Consider the following 16,444-nt stretch of genomic DNA (forward strand, 5'->3'; position numbering starts at 1 on the left):
TGGTGATTCGCTTTGCTTTTCGACAGTGTGGTGTCCTACGAGTCAGGACGAGAGGATTTTGGCCCACTATGGTGGCGAAGACACTTACTTTCTGGACCATGGCGTCCTTTCAAGTTCAGACAAGGGAATGATGTGTCCTTGGTGGTGCCTTCAAGACCTTGCTTCCCTCCAGTGTTGGTCCTAGTATAGGGCGATGGCATCACTGCTGCTTGTTCGCAGTGGCTATTTCCTTTGAGCTATTATATCTAACACTATGTATCTGCTTTTTTTTCTTTTCTACTTTCTGTTTTTATTTCTTTCCACTATGTTATCCCCTGTGATTTTTCCTCTTGGCCGATTGATGGCTTTGTTAATTCAAAGCCGGGCTTATGAGCCTTTTCTCTAAAAAAACACATGTTGTTTGATAGTGTGGGTGAAGAAGCGGAATGTCCATGTTGCACCCTCCTCCCTGCCAAAGGCACGAACAACTTTAGTCCAATCCCATGTGATGACCGCGCACCTATCTTTCGCGGTCTTAAGGAAGAATTCAAGTTCATCTTAGTAGTCATGGTGAAATGTTTTAATTTTGTTTACATCAACATCATTCACATAGTTTGCCAGGTAATCTTCGACAACTGCTTTGGTAACCACTACAAACAAAAATATATAGATCTTGTTGCCTAAGTTGTCACCATGGGCAGGAGAAAGAAGGGTACATAGTTCTTCCCATCCTAAAGTCCATTGTTGAATTGGATAAAGTGTAAACAAATATTTTAATTGTCATCCATCTCTTTATCCTAATGACCTTTCTTAGTTTCCTTCCTTGATGTCAGTTCATGAATATCTCGTTGCACCACACATAAAAATGGTCGAAGCATGAATCTTTACCCCAGACATATGTACCTACAAGCAAGAGTAAATATTAGAAAGTAAACTTCAGTTGCACAATGATGTAATATGATCAATGGGATGAAGCTAGCCTCGATTGGTAAACAACATCTCCCATCGCCGCTCTGTGTAAGTACATACTGAGATAAAACTAAAATTATCACGCTATCAATGATAGCTTGATTGTGAAGATTTAGTATGCTAGTAAACCAACAAAGTTAAAAATAAAAAGGAATGCTAACTAAAACAGGCTTAACAACAATCACATATAGCAATTGCCTGACCAATGCATACTTAAACATCACATTGCATGATTGAACATCACACTGTCAATAATTGAAATAAAGCATGTCATAGTTAAACATCGCATGGCGTCAACAACTAGAAAAAAGGCTTGTTTGGCTAGAAAAGGTAGGTTAATCACATCATTAATACCTAAGAAGTTCATCCTTACTACCTTATTTCTCTTAACATGCAACCCATCCACCTTACTAAGCTGCCAACTCAGCAAAATGAGAACTATCCATGCGCCACATAATCATTATTTGTGCCGCCTCCTGCACGATGGAGGGGTCGGTACCTTCCCCTCAACGCATGGGTTGTAAAAATCCTGGCCAATTAACCGCCCATCCATTAATTTATATCTCTAGACCCTATTCATGTTCTCCACTGAATAAAGGCAACCCTTTTCTTTTCCTTTTCAACGAACTATGTGATTTCTCTCCCATGCGCAATTGTTCTTGTTCGTCGTTTGTAACCGAAAAGCCATCCAATCATAAATAGATACACAACGGTTCATGCTCGAAGCGCGCAGCGCCGCCGCCACTTGCCTCGTGCCTCCCCGTGTTGTTGCATCAGACGGCCTAACCCTAAACTCTAAACCTTCCGGCCATGGTGAGGCCTCCTTTTTCTGAGCCATAATATGGTGGTGAGGATGAGGGCATGCTCAATGTCGCCTCACTTACACCATTGTATAGGCCAATCCACTCTTGCATGCCGTTAGAGAACCTTGCATAGATAGCTCCGTCCGAGCCAGAGGCTAATGACAAGGACGAGGGGCTGCCCGACTTCACCTCATCTCCACCGTGGTCGAGGCCGATCTGCTCCTGCACGTCGTCAAGAATCCAAGGCTGATCTGCTCCAACACATGTGGTTGACATGACATGGTGAGAGTCATAATTAAGCACCTTATGGATACCTCACTTTTCTTCCTCTTCCTTTCTTTTTGTGGATTTAGTTGGTGGATGCATCTATAATTTGTGGATTCCTCTTCCATTGCTTCAACTATTGATTGCCGTTGTTAACCATCTTGGCTATATTTATAGTAAAGTGTGGGTCCGGCTCTTCACGCATATATCTGAGAAGTTTATCCGTCGCTAAACTGCATCATCATGTTTTCATTTCGCTGCAGTCAATCAAAGCCATTCAGATGTTGGTATTTTACTTGGCATAAGTAAATTGTTGTCCATTATGTTCACTACTAAACCGAGTAGCGAGCTACTGGTGTCTCAATGATTAAGCGTACATTGGTCATTATGGCCCCGTTATAATTATACAAATATTTAACATGTATTGGGTTAGTAACTTAGATTTGTTTTGAGTGTGTTCTTAACTCATCTGATGTTGGGAATGTGTTGTCTGCAACTAAGGATCAACTTGCTTGCCAAGACAACACAAAAATTCAAAAAGTGTCCATGAATTTAAATAATGTTCAAGAAATTCAAACAATTTGTTCATGAAATTCAAAACATGTTCATACAATTAAATTAAATTCTATCGATTTCAAAGTTTTTTTCATGGAATTTAATAGTGTTCATGGATTTTCAAAAAGTTTTCACGAATTTGACATAATGTTCAGTAAATTCGAATATGATGACTTTCAATGATGTTCAAGAAATTCAAAATGTGCTCATGACTTTAAATAATGTTCACAAATTTCAAAAAAAAATGTTCATGAAATAAGAACATGTTCCTACATTAATAATTTCTATGGATTTTAATTTCATTTACAAAATTTAAATAATGCTCATGGATTTTCACAAAGTGTTCATGAAATTCAAATGATGTTATAATTCAAAAGGGCTCATGAAATTCTAATAATGTTGATGAATTTCAAACAATGTTCATGGCATGTTTTTTATCGTGAACTTCAAAATAATGTCCACAAAATTCAAAAGGTGTTCATTTAGTTCCATTTTTTCATGAAATATATTTTTCAATGCATGGAATTCAAAAAGGTGTTCATGGAATTCCAATTTCGCAAACTCCAAAATGTTTTTTCAAATCCATAATTGTTTTGTCTCACAAACTTTTTTATAACCATGAGCATTTTCCAAAATGCGTGATCTTTTTCAAAATACTGAACATTTTGTCAAACGTACCAACTTTTTTCAAATCCATGTACTTTTTTGTATCTGCGAAATCCGTTATCTTTTTTCAAACCCGTGAACGGTTCCATGAACATCTTTCAGATCCACAAGAAAAATTCTTATTTGCTGATTTTTTTTAATTCACAAACTTATTCAAATCCATGAATGTGTTTAGAATCCATGAATTTTGTAAAAACACTTGTACTTTTCTAAAATTCAAGAACATTTTTAAACACATGAACTTCTTTCAAAATTGTGAACCTTTTTTCAACCCCTGAACTTTTTTTGAATCCATGTAAACCGCAAACTATTACAAACCCACAATTTTTTTAAAATTCTAGTTTTATTTCAAATCCATGACCGTCTTTCAAATCGACTAACTTTTTTCAAATGCTCAAATATTTTTCAACCACCAACTTATTTGAATCCAATTATTTTTAGAATCCATGATCTCTTTACAAATACATGAACTTTCCTAAAATTCATGAACATTTTTAAAATGCACAAATTTTGAAAAAAAATTGTGAACCCTTTTCATACCCATCAACCTTTTTGAATCCATGAAATCCACAAGCTTTTTTGAAACCAGCGAACATTTTTTCAAACCGCCAATATTTTTTGAATCTGCTAGGTTTTTTACAATCCACGAACGTTTCGGAAATCCTAAACTTTTTAAAATTCACAAAGTTTTTCCAGTTCGTGATTTCAACAAATCATGAACATTTTGTAAGCGCTCTACTTTTTTCAAAATCTTGAACCTTTTTTCGCACCTGTGGACTATTTCCCAGTCCATGAACTTTATTTGAATGCATGAACTTTTTAATACTTCACTGTTGAATATCCAAAGACACGGATCTTTTTTCTCTTCAAAAGTTTCAGAATCTAGATTTCTGAATTTTGTAACTTTAGTTCGGCTGGAAATGGGGAAACATGACTATTTTACTCTGTGTGTTGTGCTACCTCCATGATGTAGCTTCTGTTCAGCAAACAAAAAAAACTATGATTCTTCTACTATTCAATGACAAAAAACACAGTGAAACACCAGCATACGATTGAAAGAAACATAGAAACAAAGGGAAACGGAACAAACGAAACAGAATGAAACCGACCTTTTTTAGATATGAATGAAACAAACAAATGCAAAGGGACCTTCAGGACATAACCCAGAACGAAATCCAGTAGGCACTAAAGCAACAACTCGTCACACGCCGAGCAAGAGTTCTCACGCCAGACTATAGCTCGCTCAAAACGAGTGTATCTTCGGTCTCGCTGAAGGATTTTCCTCATATGTACCTACTGGGCCAACCCATTTTCCTCTGTGTTTCTTTCGTTCGCTGGCGATCGAGTTCTTTGGGTTTCGTTGGTTGTGTTCGGCTGGGGTTTTTCATTGGCTGAGTTATTTTCGTTATTCTTATTTTCCGTTTTTTTGTTTCTTTGATGGTTTGCTCTGGTTTTTCTGCTTGTGTTGTTTTTTCATTATTTTTCTTCTTCTCTTTCCTGATTTTAATGTTATTTTCTTATTTTTGGCGGTTTAATTTTTGTTTGTTTCTCAGTTTTAACTAAAAATTTTCTTTGTTTTGAAGGGATTTTTTGGTTGGTTTTATTTTTTAAGAAATGTCTACTTTTCTTCGTTTCCTTTTGTTTCTTTCTCAGTTTTTTCTGTTTTCATTTTATTCATTGGTTCTCTCTGGATTAAACTTTTTATTTTTCTATTTTTATTTGATTTATTCATTTTTCTTTGTTTCTTTGTAGATTTTCATCAGTTTCTTTTCAGTTCAACCCATGTCAAATTTTTTCAATACACATTCAACGTTTTTGTATAAAAAAACATATTATATATATACCGATTTAACAGATTTGCAAATACATGATTAACATTTTTTATGCCTATTTTTCCCATCATTTCACATTCTTGGTATATTTTATAAGAATATTTTTAATGCATGTTTACCATTTTTGAAATACAAGAGTAGTTTTTTTAAAATATGTGGTCAACATTTTTAATTCATGATGAACATTCTTTTACTGGCAAAAAACATTTTTTCAAACAGAGTGTACATTTTTTTATACATCAGGAATATTTTTATATACATGTTTAACATTTTTAAATGCAAAATTGACTATTTTTATATTATTTTGAAGTCTACTTATTCTTTGGTGTACGTTGTAATTTTCTTATACACTAGGAACATTTTCCATACATGATTTAACATTTTTTAAATACATAATCAAGATTTTTTTATACACATAATTTAATTATGAAATGATTGTAAGATTACCTCGGATGGAGAATAACTTATTCTGCAGCCTGGGTGATGAATAGTAACCCTATATATATATATATATATATATATATATATTCTTTATATACATGACATAATTTTTTATATATACGCATTTAACATTTAACAAGTGCTTGATTAACATTTTAAATATATTATTAAAATTTGTCAAACACTTAATTAATAATTTTAAATACATGATAAAAAAACATGCACATTGTATATATTTTTTTGTATACATGAGAAACATGGTTTCTATACATATTTGACAATTTTTACATGCATTGTTCACATTTGTTTTCAAAAAAATAAAGCAAAAATTGTAAACAATGAATGTGAAAGAAAAACGAGGTAATGGCCTGCGACACACTGGGCGGCCTAGTATGGCGTTGAGCGAGGTATAGGCACGCCCGATACCTCACGTGCACGGCCTTGCAAGGCCTAAATAGCAACATGCCTGACCTAGGTGCTGCACCAATCTCGCCCATGAAGCTGGTGGCTGGTTTTTGGTGGACCGCATGGACCGGGAGTTGGCATCATAACCATACAACGCTAGGGGTGAACCTTGTTTCTAAAAGAAAAGGAACGAAATTATTAATTAAGAGTTACTCCTTGTAAAGGTGACTCTCACCTTCTTAGGCGCTGATAAGTAGCGCACTTCATATGTCACTTCTCGGAATCTGAAAGTTTTTTTCCTTTTTTTTTCGTAGACTCATTTATTCAAAACATTTTATCTCTTGAATCGTGGTCCAAATCGCTAACCGTTTTCATTGTTGGATACCTCACGTCGAGATATTCTAAATTAGATCTAATGTTAATAGATTTTGCAAACTTTTTTCATGATAAAATTCACAAAAAACTTGGAAAAAGACAGTGCTAGAAGCAACTTTTTTCATTTATGAGAAGCACTTCTTGCGGAAGCGAATTTCTGCCTACACGAGAAGCAAATATGTGCTTCTTGTGAAAGCATAGCTTTTCATGAAGACAAATTTGTGCCTCCACGAGAAATAAATTAGTGTCTCTCATGAAAGCATCGATTTTCCCTTTTCAGAGGAGCATAGATGTGCTTCTTACGAAAACAAATATGTGCCTCCATAAAGCACAATTTTTTCCCTTTTCTACGCCTCTCACGCAAGCACAAAATTTTTCGCAAAAAAGGCCATTATTTTTCTCTCCAGAACATGGAAAAAACCGAGCAAATATCAAAAAGCCAAAAGAACCAGGAAAAACTATCTAAAATGCGAAAGAAAAAGAACGAAATCCATACAGAGCACACTTAGGCCTTGTACAATGGGAGATGCTTAGAGAAGGTGCTTAGAGAAATAAACCAGACTTTTCTTAAGCACTGGTGCTTATTTGTACAAGATAGACGCTTAACTAAGCGTATTTCCTGTAGAAATAGGCATCGGTGCTTCAGAAAAATCCGATTTATTTTTCTAAGCATCTCTCTAAGCACCTTCCATTGTACAAGGCCTTAGCGTGCTCCCAGAGCACCAAAAAATGTCCTCTGAAAGCCTCCACAAGGGGTAACCTCCAGTTAGTTGCACACAAAAGAAAAAAAGTCCATTTTACTACCCTGAACAAAGTTGGTGGTTCACATAAAATCCTGATCTTTATTTCGGTTCTTTTTACACCATGAACAATCTCATACCGGACAAAACCAGTCCCTAGGTGGTTTGACTTGACTGATTGCTGACGTGGCAATGGTCAATGGGCGGTTTTGACCTGCAGGCGAGTCTCCCTCGTCACGCTGGGTTGAGACAGAGGAGCTCCTCCCGAGCCTCCCATCGCAGCTGCCTCCATCCCGAGCACCGCGCGCGACCCCGCCTCATCTGGATGATGCCGGCGACCGTCAGAGTTCCAAGCTGCTGCCCTGACGCCCTGCTTCTTCTTTCTCCCTTCTCTTCCCTCTCCCTTCCCGCACATCTGAACTCACTTTGATCCACCCTGCCCCGGCATCCATGGCCGTGCCGTCCGCCGGGCCCACCCCGCGTTCCCCTCGCCCGGACTCATCCGCGGCGGCCAACGCGTCTGCCAACGCCGCCTGTCCCTGGACTTCGGCGACCCGGCCTCCCTCGCCGCCCTCCACGACCTCACCGACGTCGGCGTCGCAACCCGCCTGCTCCACGAGTGTGTCGCCTACCAGCGCGCCCTCGACGCTCGCCTCAACGCGCTCCTTGCCCACCGCCCCAACCTCGACCGTGCGGCCGCCTCCCTGCTCCGCTCTGCCCCGCCGTTCCTCCCGCTCGCCGCCTCCGACGCCACCGCGCTCAGGGAGTCATCCTCCTCCACCGCCGCGCTCACCGAGGTGCTCTCCTCCCGCATCCGCCACCTCGATGCGGCGCACTCGCGCGCCGAGTCCGCCCTGGCCCGTGTCGAGGCCGCACTCGACTGTTCCCGCGCGCTCGACGCTGCGCGCCGCGCCCTGGCAGCCAACGACCTCGCGGCCGCCGCCACCGCAGCCCATGAGTTCCTGGCCATCGACGCGCGGTTCCCCACTAACGACAACCTCCGCCGCGACCTGCTCGACATCAAGCGCCGCCTCGAGGGCTAATTTCCTCACCGAGCGCCCCCTGAGTCACTGCCAAGCGGGTCCCATTTCCTAGTTAACCATGGGCTAATTTCCTGTTTCACTTAAGTTAATCCTCGTGGCCCCACCCGCAGGTCAAAACCACCATTGACTAGCGCCACATCAGCTGCATGTTGAGACAAACCACCCAAGGGGGTCTTTTGTCCGGTTTGGGATTGTTCAGGGGGTAAAGGGAACCGAAATAAAGATCAGGGGGTAATGTGAACCACCAACTTTGTTCAGGGTAGTAAAATGGACTTTTTTCCACACAAAACAACTTATCTCTCTTTGTGTTGAATTTTTTCATTAAAACTCTCAAATTACGACAACTAATAACATATACTACGAAATGTGACACTTGTCGCCATAAAAAAAGACCTGATAACTTTTGCGAAAGTTACCGAAAGTGCTATTCTGAGCTCGAGCTCAGATGCACTCGCTATCCCCATCGCTCGTTTGCCTCCAGATTCGCACTTGCCCATGTATCTGGCAGTGTATTTCAACTAGTATGTTCGTCCTTATTTCAGTTCCTGGCCCACAGCACCATCCTAATTAATGTGACGCCCGCCGCTGGACACGTGAAGGCTCAGAAGCGTCGACATGTTCTGGTCCACGGCTCAGACGTCGTACTCTAACGGCGACTGTCTGACTCGCCCCATTTAGTGCCCCACCTCCCACGCTCCACGCAAGATTCTCGCCAGCCGCCGCCCCCATCTGATTCAGGCAAACTCAAACGCAAATCTTGTTGCTGCACAATTTAACATCCGTCCCATAAATTCTGCAGCTATGTATTTAAGCTGCCTACTCACGCTGACAACCTCATATAGCTACAGAATCATATGCGTGCTCAGAAAAGGTAGCACTGCTCTATATTTAAAGAGATGAGTACATTAAGCATTGCTCAACAGTGGTAAGTTGAGAAACAGAGTGCAAGGTGCCCAAGTTTCAAGTCGAAGATTAGTTTGACCTCACACAAGGTGTCCCAGCAACCATTGACAAACACAACAAAAGGATGAGCTTCACAATGACATTTCTCCAGCACCAGCTTCACAACTTGTTTGAATTATCATCTACGCCGGAATCTTCACAACGATATTCTTTGGGCTTTCTTAATAACTCAACTGAAATTAAATAGAAACATGTCGGTGAAGATAGAAAACTTGATGAAAACTAATAAGAAGTGGGTAACATAATTAGAAAGTAAATATCATAGCTTTCTAAAACTATAATAGGAGCATGCTAGAATGTACAGTAAGTCAGCAATAATTTACACTATCATGACTCGTATCTTGAAATCCACTGCAAATAGAACATAAACTACAGTGTCAACTATCAGTCAAAATTGATTTATTCTAAAATGACATGTCACCTCTAGCCTCATTCAACTATAGGGTCCAAAATGCATCAAATAAAATGAAAAGATTCAGATGAGAGCTATGAAGAAGGCGTTTAGCTGGTGGTGCTATCTCTGCTATACAGAGCTGTATTTTGACAAACTATTGCAAGAATCTTATTTGGTGCCTTCATCATACACAAACAATGTGAGAAAATGCAGGCAGGGACAAACAGATCGAGGGGTTAACCAGCCAATGCAACATGATTTGTACTTATATATGGCGTGAATGCATAGTAAACAGATTTTCATGTGAATGATAGAGATCATAAAACACTGTAGCATGGCATGGCATATTTGTGAAACAGTACAATATGTGCGCCTATAGTAAATTTGCTGAAGATAGAGAGCACTGGAGAAATCTATCTTCCTATTTCACAGTTTTGGAATCTGCAGCGGCAAACAAAGAAGGCCTCCATGGTCAGTTAGCAATACCTAACCATGAGTTCAATTAGAGCGCAACACACTTGGACCTGGTAGGAAATCTCTAGATGATATGTGTCTCCTAATTAAGATGAGTCCCGTGTTTTTCTTATTTGTTTTTACTCACCATTAGTAGATTCATCTGGCGGTGCAAACTAAACTGAAACCAAACAGCTAGCGGAAGTAACTAGCATTCCTGTACTGAACAAATAAAAGCATATGAACAAAGCTAGCTAACTGGCACAAACTGCAGATATCCTCTGAAAATTGGACAACATTTATACACACAAAAAGGGGATACAACAGGCATGTACTATTTCTCATTCTTCTTTTCTCAGAAAACAAGTAACAGTGTACATGAATTCCACCAAATACTACTGGTACAGCAGTGCATGCATTTGGTGAAGAGCTGACAGGACCATGGATCTATGATCTATCTACATCTAACCCCAGTGCATGTACATCTCATCTTATCATATCTGATCTCAGTGATCTGGTTGGTGCCGTTGCTTACCTCCTCAATCAAAGTGGATCTAGGAGAGACAAATCACAAAAGCTTAACCGCCGGAACATCAGGAAAGCCATCGCCGTTGGTCGCCTGTTCTTCCACTCCCTCCCTCCCGTGCTTCTGAAGTTTCAAAATGATGTCTGCGTCAGAGAAGAACAAACTCGCCCTGTATTCAATCCACGCCTACCACCCTTTGACGGAAAGCGACCTTTCCAAGCCACAGATCAGACAGAAATCAAGGAACTTGATCCAAGGCTCACCTCATATGCTTCACCCAGCAAGTTAAAGTAGTACCCAACACCGGAGTAACATTTTCAGCCGGGTTTTACACAAACAATGCGGTTTGGGGTGTCCTGCTAGGAGCAGCGGCACCAATTCTCAACCTGAAAGGGATTATATATGATTTGTATCAACCAAATTGATACACTGCCCATCTAGTTGCAGTTCAAACTACTAACTCACATAAAGACTAATTAGATTAGATTAACCGCTTAAAACATAAGTCCTCACACTAATGCATATCAGACTATGGATTACTGCCATGCCAAAAATTCAGCCAACACTGCACGGCCACAAACAGCCTGAAAATACGTTTACTGAAATTCTTCATAGCATAGATCAAATTTTAAATTTAGTTCCCCTAACCTCTTACTCCAACACGGAGTCTGGGGATTCATCTTCCCCGTATGGAGCTCAGAATATGGAAGCGACTTGTCCCTTCACACTGCTGCCATACTGCAGATTCGCCCATCTTCGCTCATCGCCACCGGTGCAGAGATGCCATGCAGATCCGCCCATCGCCGCTCACACTCGTGTTGACCAGAAACAGCACCTCCACCACCATCCACCGGCGAACCTTCCGGCAGCAGACTCTCTCCTACCTCCTCAATCAGCGTGGATCTGTGGCACAGAAAGCAAATAAACCCCAACCCTCTGAGCTCCGCTCTTCAAATCGCACGCAAAGTTTGCAAAAAATCGCTATCATACCTTCTGATTGGCTGCATAGGGAACTCCGTTAGCGTTGGTCGCCTGTTCTCCAACTTCCTCCCTCTCTCCCTCATCAGATACCGAAAATGGCGGCTGCGTTGGGGAAGAATAGTCTGCGTCTGCATTCGTTTCGAGGCTGCCGCCCTGACGGAAAGCGATATCTGAGCCACGGATCAGACAAACAAAAACGATCCTGGGCCACGGCTCAGCCCGTCATCCGGAGACGGCCGCCAAGCAGCTGGCCCACCCCTCGCCCTGGCACATACGTATTCCCGCACAGTGCGCAATTACCAGCACTTCAAAACGAACTATATAAAGAATTGGCCCATATCCCTATGCATTAGCGAACGCCCAGAATATCGAGAGCATATGAGCTCGAGACCAGTTACTCCGCGTCCGAAAGTTACGCCATAATCAGCGATTTCGCCGTCGTCTCGTATTGTACCAATCCGACTCGTACTGTCCGAACGGACTCGTCGTGTGGAGCATGGGCTGGCCGGCTCGTGGGCCGAAAAAGAGGGCCACACCTTTAAGCTTTGGGATGTCCGTGAAGCATGTCGGATATATTCGCATTTGTCTCCTCTCCCGAGCTCCTGTGCTCCCCTGCTCACCGGACCTGCTCACCTACCGGTCTCGTCTCCCCAAGATTTCCAGATCAAGCAGAGCAGAGCCATGGCGAACCTCCTCTCCTCGGTCCCGACCCACGCGACGCTCCCGGACTGCTTCGTCTTCCCGCCCGATCAGCGCCCGCCGGCCTCCACTCAGGCCGTCTCCCTCCCGGTCATCGACCTCTCTCGCGGCCGCGACGAGGTCCGCCGCGCCGTCCTCGACGCCGGCAAGGAGCTCGGGTTCTTCCAGGTCAGTGCGAAATCACAGCCCCCTTTTAGTTAGATACTTCATCTCTCGATGTTTCGTTGTCAAAGCACCGGACCGGCTGACCGCCGCGCGGTGATGGGTGCAGGTGGTCAACCACGGCATCTCTGCGGAGGCGATACGGGACATGGAGGCGGCGTGCGAGGAGTTCTTCCGGCTCCCTGCGGAGGATAAGGTGGCCTTCTACTCGGAGGACACGGACAAGCCCAACCGTCTCTTCTCCAGCACCACCTACGAGCTCGGTGGCGAGAAGTACTGGCGGGACTGCCTCCGCCTCGCTTGCGGCTCGCCCGTCGGCGACACCAAGAACAACTGGCCCGACAAGCCGCAAAAGCTCCGGTAAATTCACGATGCCAACTCAATCATATCATATGATACCCGATTATTTATTTAATTTTTTCTTTTTGATTTGACTAATTTTGGTGTTGAATCTCGAGTGCGCTGCAGCGAGGTGGTTGAGAAGTTCGTGGAGCCGACGAGGGCCGTGGGGATGGAGCTGCTGCGGCTGCTGTGCGAGGGCATGGGGCTCCGGCCGGACTACTTCGAAGGGGACCTCACCGGCGGCGACGTGATCATCAACGTCAACCACTACCCGCCGTGCCCTGCGCCGGGCCTGACGCTGGGCCTGCCGCCCCACTGCGACCGGAACCTCATCACTCTCCTGCTCCAGAGCACCGTTCCGGGCCTCCAGGTCTCCTACAAGGGCGACTGGATCAACGTCGAGTCCGTGCCCAACGCCTTCGTCGTCAACTTCGGCCACCTGCTCGAGGCATCCATCCATTGATCACTTCCCCCTTTGCCTCAGATTGCTCATTTTTCAATGTGGGGTCGTCGATCGATCAACACAAATTATCACCAGGCTGACTGATAGTTCATTTCTTGATGTTGATGCAGATTGCGACCAACGGGGTTCTGAAGAGCATCGAGCACCGGGCGATGACCAACGGGGCGCTGGCACGAACGTCGGTGGCGACGTTCCTCATGCCGGCCGCGGACATCCCCATCGGCCCCGCGGAGGAGCTCGTCGGCGAGGGCAACCCGCCGCGCTACCGCACTGTCACTTTCGACGAGTTCATGCGCGTGTACAAGACCGTCGGCGCGCGGAGGGAGAGCGTGGAGAAGGCCTTCAAGCTTTAGACCTCAAGTTCACCTGTATCTGATTCTGATTTGGAGATCTAGCTACTGGGAAATAATAATGCCTGTACTGCTGATGATGCATAGGCCGGAGTAAAAAGAAAAGCAACTGGTGATTGTGAGGTGGAAATCACGTTTCTGCTATATCGACGCTGCTTGATTCCAGAATACAAGTTCAATTTGTGTCCGTGTATCATTTACCATGGGTGGGTAAGATCATCGAAACATGACACACAGATCTTAGAGGGTGTTTGGATACTCTCCCCTGTTTGGAAGGTGACTACTACTAGTCAGCATTAAATGTCTCAGTATTAAATTCTTCTCTCTTCCTTCCATTTATCTCTCTTCTCTCCCTTATGCCCACAACAGGATGGGCCTGCCAATTAATTAGAGGAGAGACGTTAGTCACTTTTAGTTGGGGGTGGGGTGACTAGGGACTACACTAGTTTTAGTCATCCATTAGTCAGGGGTGTTTGGAGGTTTACTGACTAAAAGTGACTATTACTAGTCTCTAGTCTCTAGTCACTAGTGATCCAAACACCCTCTTAGATTCTAAAGATAGGCATTATGATGTTTACGGCGGCAATGTGATCATCAACGTTAACCACTACACGCCATGAACATCATAATGCCTATCTCCATTGGCCAAAGAACGCAGTCGACACCACTTTAACATTCTCCGCCCCAGAGCCAAATGCGCATCCTACCACCAGGGTCGCCGCCCCGACATCCAAGACCCTGAGACTCTGCCCACTGCCCACATTGGCAACTCGTCAACCACGAAAGGAAGAGTAGGAAGGCGCCTCTTTCTGGTCATTACTCGACATCAGCCACCTAATCATGGCGGATTGACGATGAAGGTGCCCACACGGCGTCCCCAACCAGCACCACCTGAATCGGGAGGGAACACCGTCCCGTGGCTGTCAACGGCCCGTCGCCGAGAATGTCACAAGCATAGTCCCTCTAGCCTTGGCCCAGACGAACCCGAAGGACGCATCACCCGTATCGAAGCCGAAAGATCTGACGGCAAGGCAACCCCTCCCAGAGTCGCATAAACCACCACCAACACACACCACTCACCACACGCATGTCCGCCGCATTCCACCACATCCTGCTCGGGGCAACACCCACCACCTCCATCCGGTAGCTAGTCGGCCCTCCTCGGGCCGAAATTTGGCCAACCCGAGCGGGAGCCTCAGGCCAGAGCCGTTAAGCACCACTGTGTGGCTGCTGCGTGGGCCACACCACATCTATGCCTAGAAGCACCACATGCGGCACACTCCAGGCCACACGTTCCACTTGCGACTGGAGCCCCCTTGGCACAGCCACCAGAACCCAGGTCATGACCCAAATCTCGGCAGGAACCAACATGGGGGCGCTCCCAAGTGATGCTCCAGGTAACATGGCCATAGGCCCCGCTGTCCATGATCAACCCCCCCCCCCCCCCCCCCCCCCCCCCCCCCCCCCCCCCCCCCCCCCCCGCCACACACACACAGGTCGACACCTCCCAACGGAAGCGAAAGACCGGCGGCACATTTGGAATAGAATGAAAGGAAGCGAGGGAGGGGAAGGAGCCCCGTCGCCGTTTACAACAGCCCATGGCTTTGCCTAGTGCGGTACCTACAGACGGTGGCGACGGGTGGCTGGGAAAGGAGGAGACTAGTTGTGGCCGCGTGGAAACCCGCCTGTGTCACCAAGTATGATGACACGGGGCCAGCAATTTTTTTCCCCTAGAGCCAACCTCGCTCCTGTGTTATGAATACATTTTTTTGTTCAGTTATGTTACCAAAATGATTTGCTTTTTTCCAGCTTAAATTTGCTTGTATGGAAGCATAAACATATGATGTTAGTTTTATTGTCGCTTCTTGTAAATAAACATTTTTTCTTTAGATAGTGCAACCAACACAGGTTGCTTGGGATAAAAACACAAAGCTCCAATCCGGGCTCACATTCTTCCTGTGCATGTGTGATTTTCTTTTGGAGCCAGGCACGCGCCGGTAGGCTGGCTGGCTGGCCGGCTGTTTGCTCAACGTAACCTGGTAATAAAACGAAATTAGTTTGCTTCACCTCCTACTTGATATTTTCTTCTTTTGGGCTCTCTCTTTTTTTTTTGCGAAAATTCTTTTGGGCTCTCTCACGTGAAGAGATTCAAGGATGTGTTTGGTTACCTGCATGTATTTTTAGAGGTCGTATGTGGTGAACGATGCAGGCTTATTGAGATATGAAACAATGAAAACGGCCTAAAAAATGACGTGGACATATTGTTTGGTTGCATGCATGACGGTTGATGAAGTTTGGAAGTATTAATGGTCACTTGTTTTGTTTTAATGGCCTTTTGCATGTACTGTGAAAGGATGATGCATTTTAGGGGGTGTTTGGTTTCAGAGACTTTTTTATGTTGGGACTAGAAAAATTACCTAGCAAACCAAATAGGATGGAACTTTTTTAAGACTTTTTGCTAAAAATCCTTAGAAGCACCTTCTTAAGAGTCTTTTTTAAAAAGCCCCGGGGACTAGAAAAAGTCTTAGGACTAAAGAACCAAACACTACCTTAACGCACAAAAAAAAGGGTAGCTTTTTCATAGCATGATCTGTGTGAGGCAAGCTGAGTGGAAATGATCGATTCGGCCGTTCCTCCTCATTGCCGATCACACTGATTCAGCCATGCTCTATGCTACTTTGTGAGGCGTGTTAGATTGCATGTGAGCTCAATGCATGTAATTAAACACGGTGCAAAGTAAAAGAATTTTTTTCTACATAGCTTACCTACCATCAACGTGTGGACAACCAAACACGTTCCAATCATGTGGTGCGACATGATGTCACGTCTCAAAACACTTGGTGTGATCTGACAAGGAAGCGTTCGAGTTTCATGTATGAAGTTGGAGATGTGTCTACCGGGCCATGGCCTAATTTCTGTTTTGGGAATACGTAAGGGCATCTTCAATAGATTGTATGTTAGCTTTGTTGGTAAAATGTTTCATGTCATCAACCAACAAGCTATCATACAACTACTCTAATAGATTGTATCTAAGCTATT

General features: G+C 43.9%; 1 protein-coding gene and 1 long non-coding RNA gene across 2 annotated transcripts; one reads left to right on the forward strand and one right to left on the reverse strand.

The window, feature by feature from the left end:
• Window positions 1-8,927: 8,927 nt before the first annotated feature.
• On the reverse strand, window positions 8,928-11,527 carry LOC125524013. The gene is made up of 4 exons (XR_007290508.1): window positions 11,399-11,527; window positions 11,057-11,311; window positions 10,418-10,794; window positions 8,928-9,208 (listed from the first exon to the last, which is right to left on the reverse strand). It is a non-coding gene; the product is annotated as an uncharacterized LOC125524013 (long non-coding RNA).
• A 440-nt stretch (window positions 11,528-11,967) lies between these two features.
• Window positions 11,968-13,592, forward strand: LOC125520118 (2'-deoxymugineic-acid 2'-dioxygenase-like). The gene is made up of 4 exons (XM_048684943.1): window positions 11,968-12,256; window positions 12,360-12,610; window positions 12,719-13,040; window positions 13,166-13,592. Exons 1-4 carry the CDS (start codon window positions 12,071-12,073, stop codon window positions 13,406-13,408), a joined length of 1,002 nt encoding a protein of 333 aa, XP_048540900.1. The 5' UTR covers window positions 11,968-12,070; the 3' UTR covers window positions 13,409-13,592.
• Window positions 13,593-16,444: the final 2,852 nt, after the last annotated feature.

This window comes from Triticum urartu, chromosome 7 (genome assembly GCF_003073215.2).
Source record: "Triticum urartu cultivar G1812 chromosome 7, Tu2.1, whole genome shotgun sequence".
Taxonomy (NCBI): domain Eukaryota; kingdom Viridiplantae; phylum Streptophyta; class Magnoliopsida; order Poales; family Poaceae; genus Triticum; species Triticum urartu.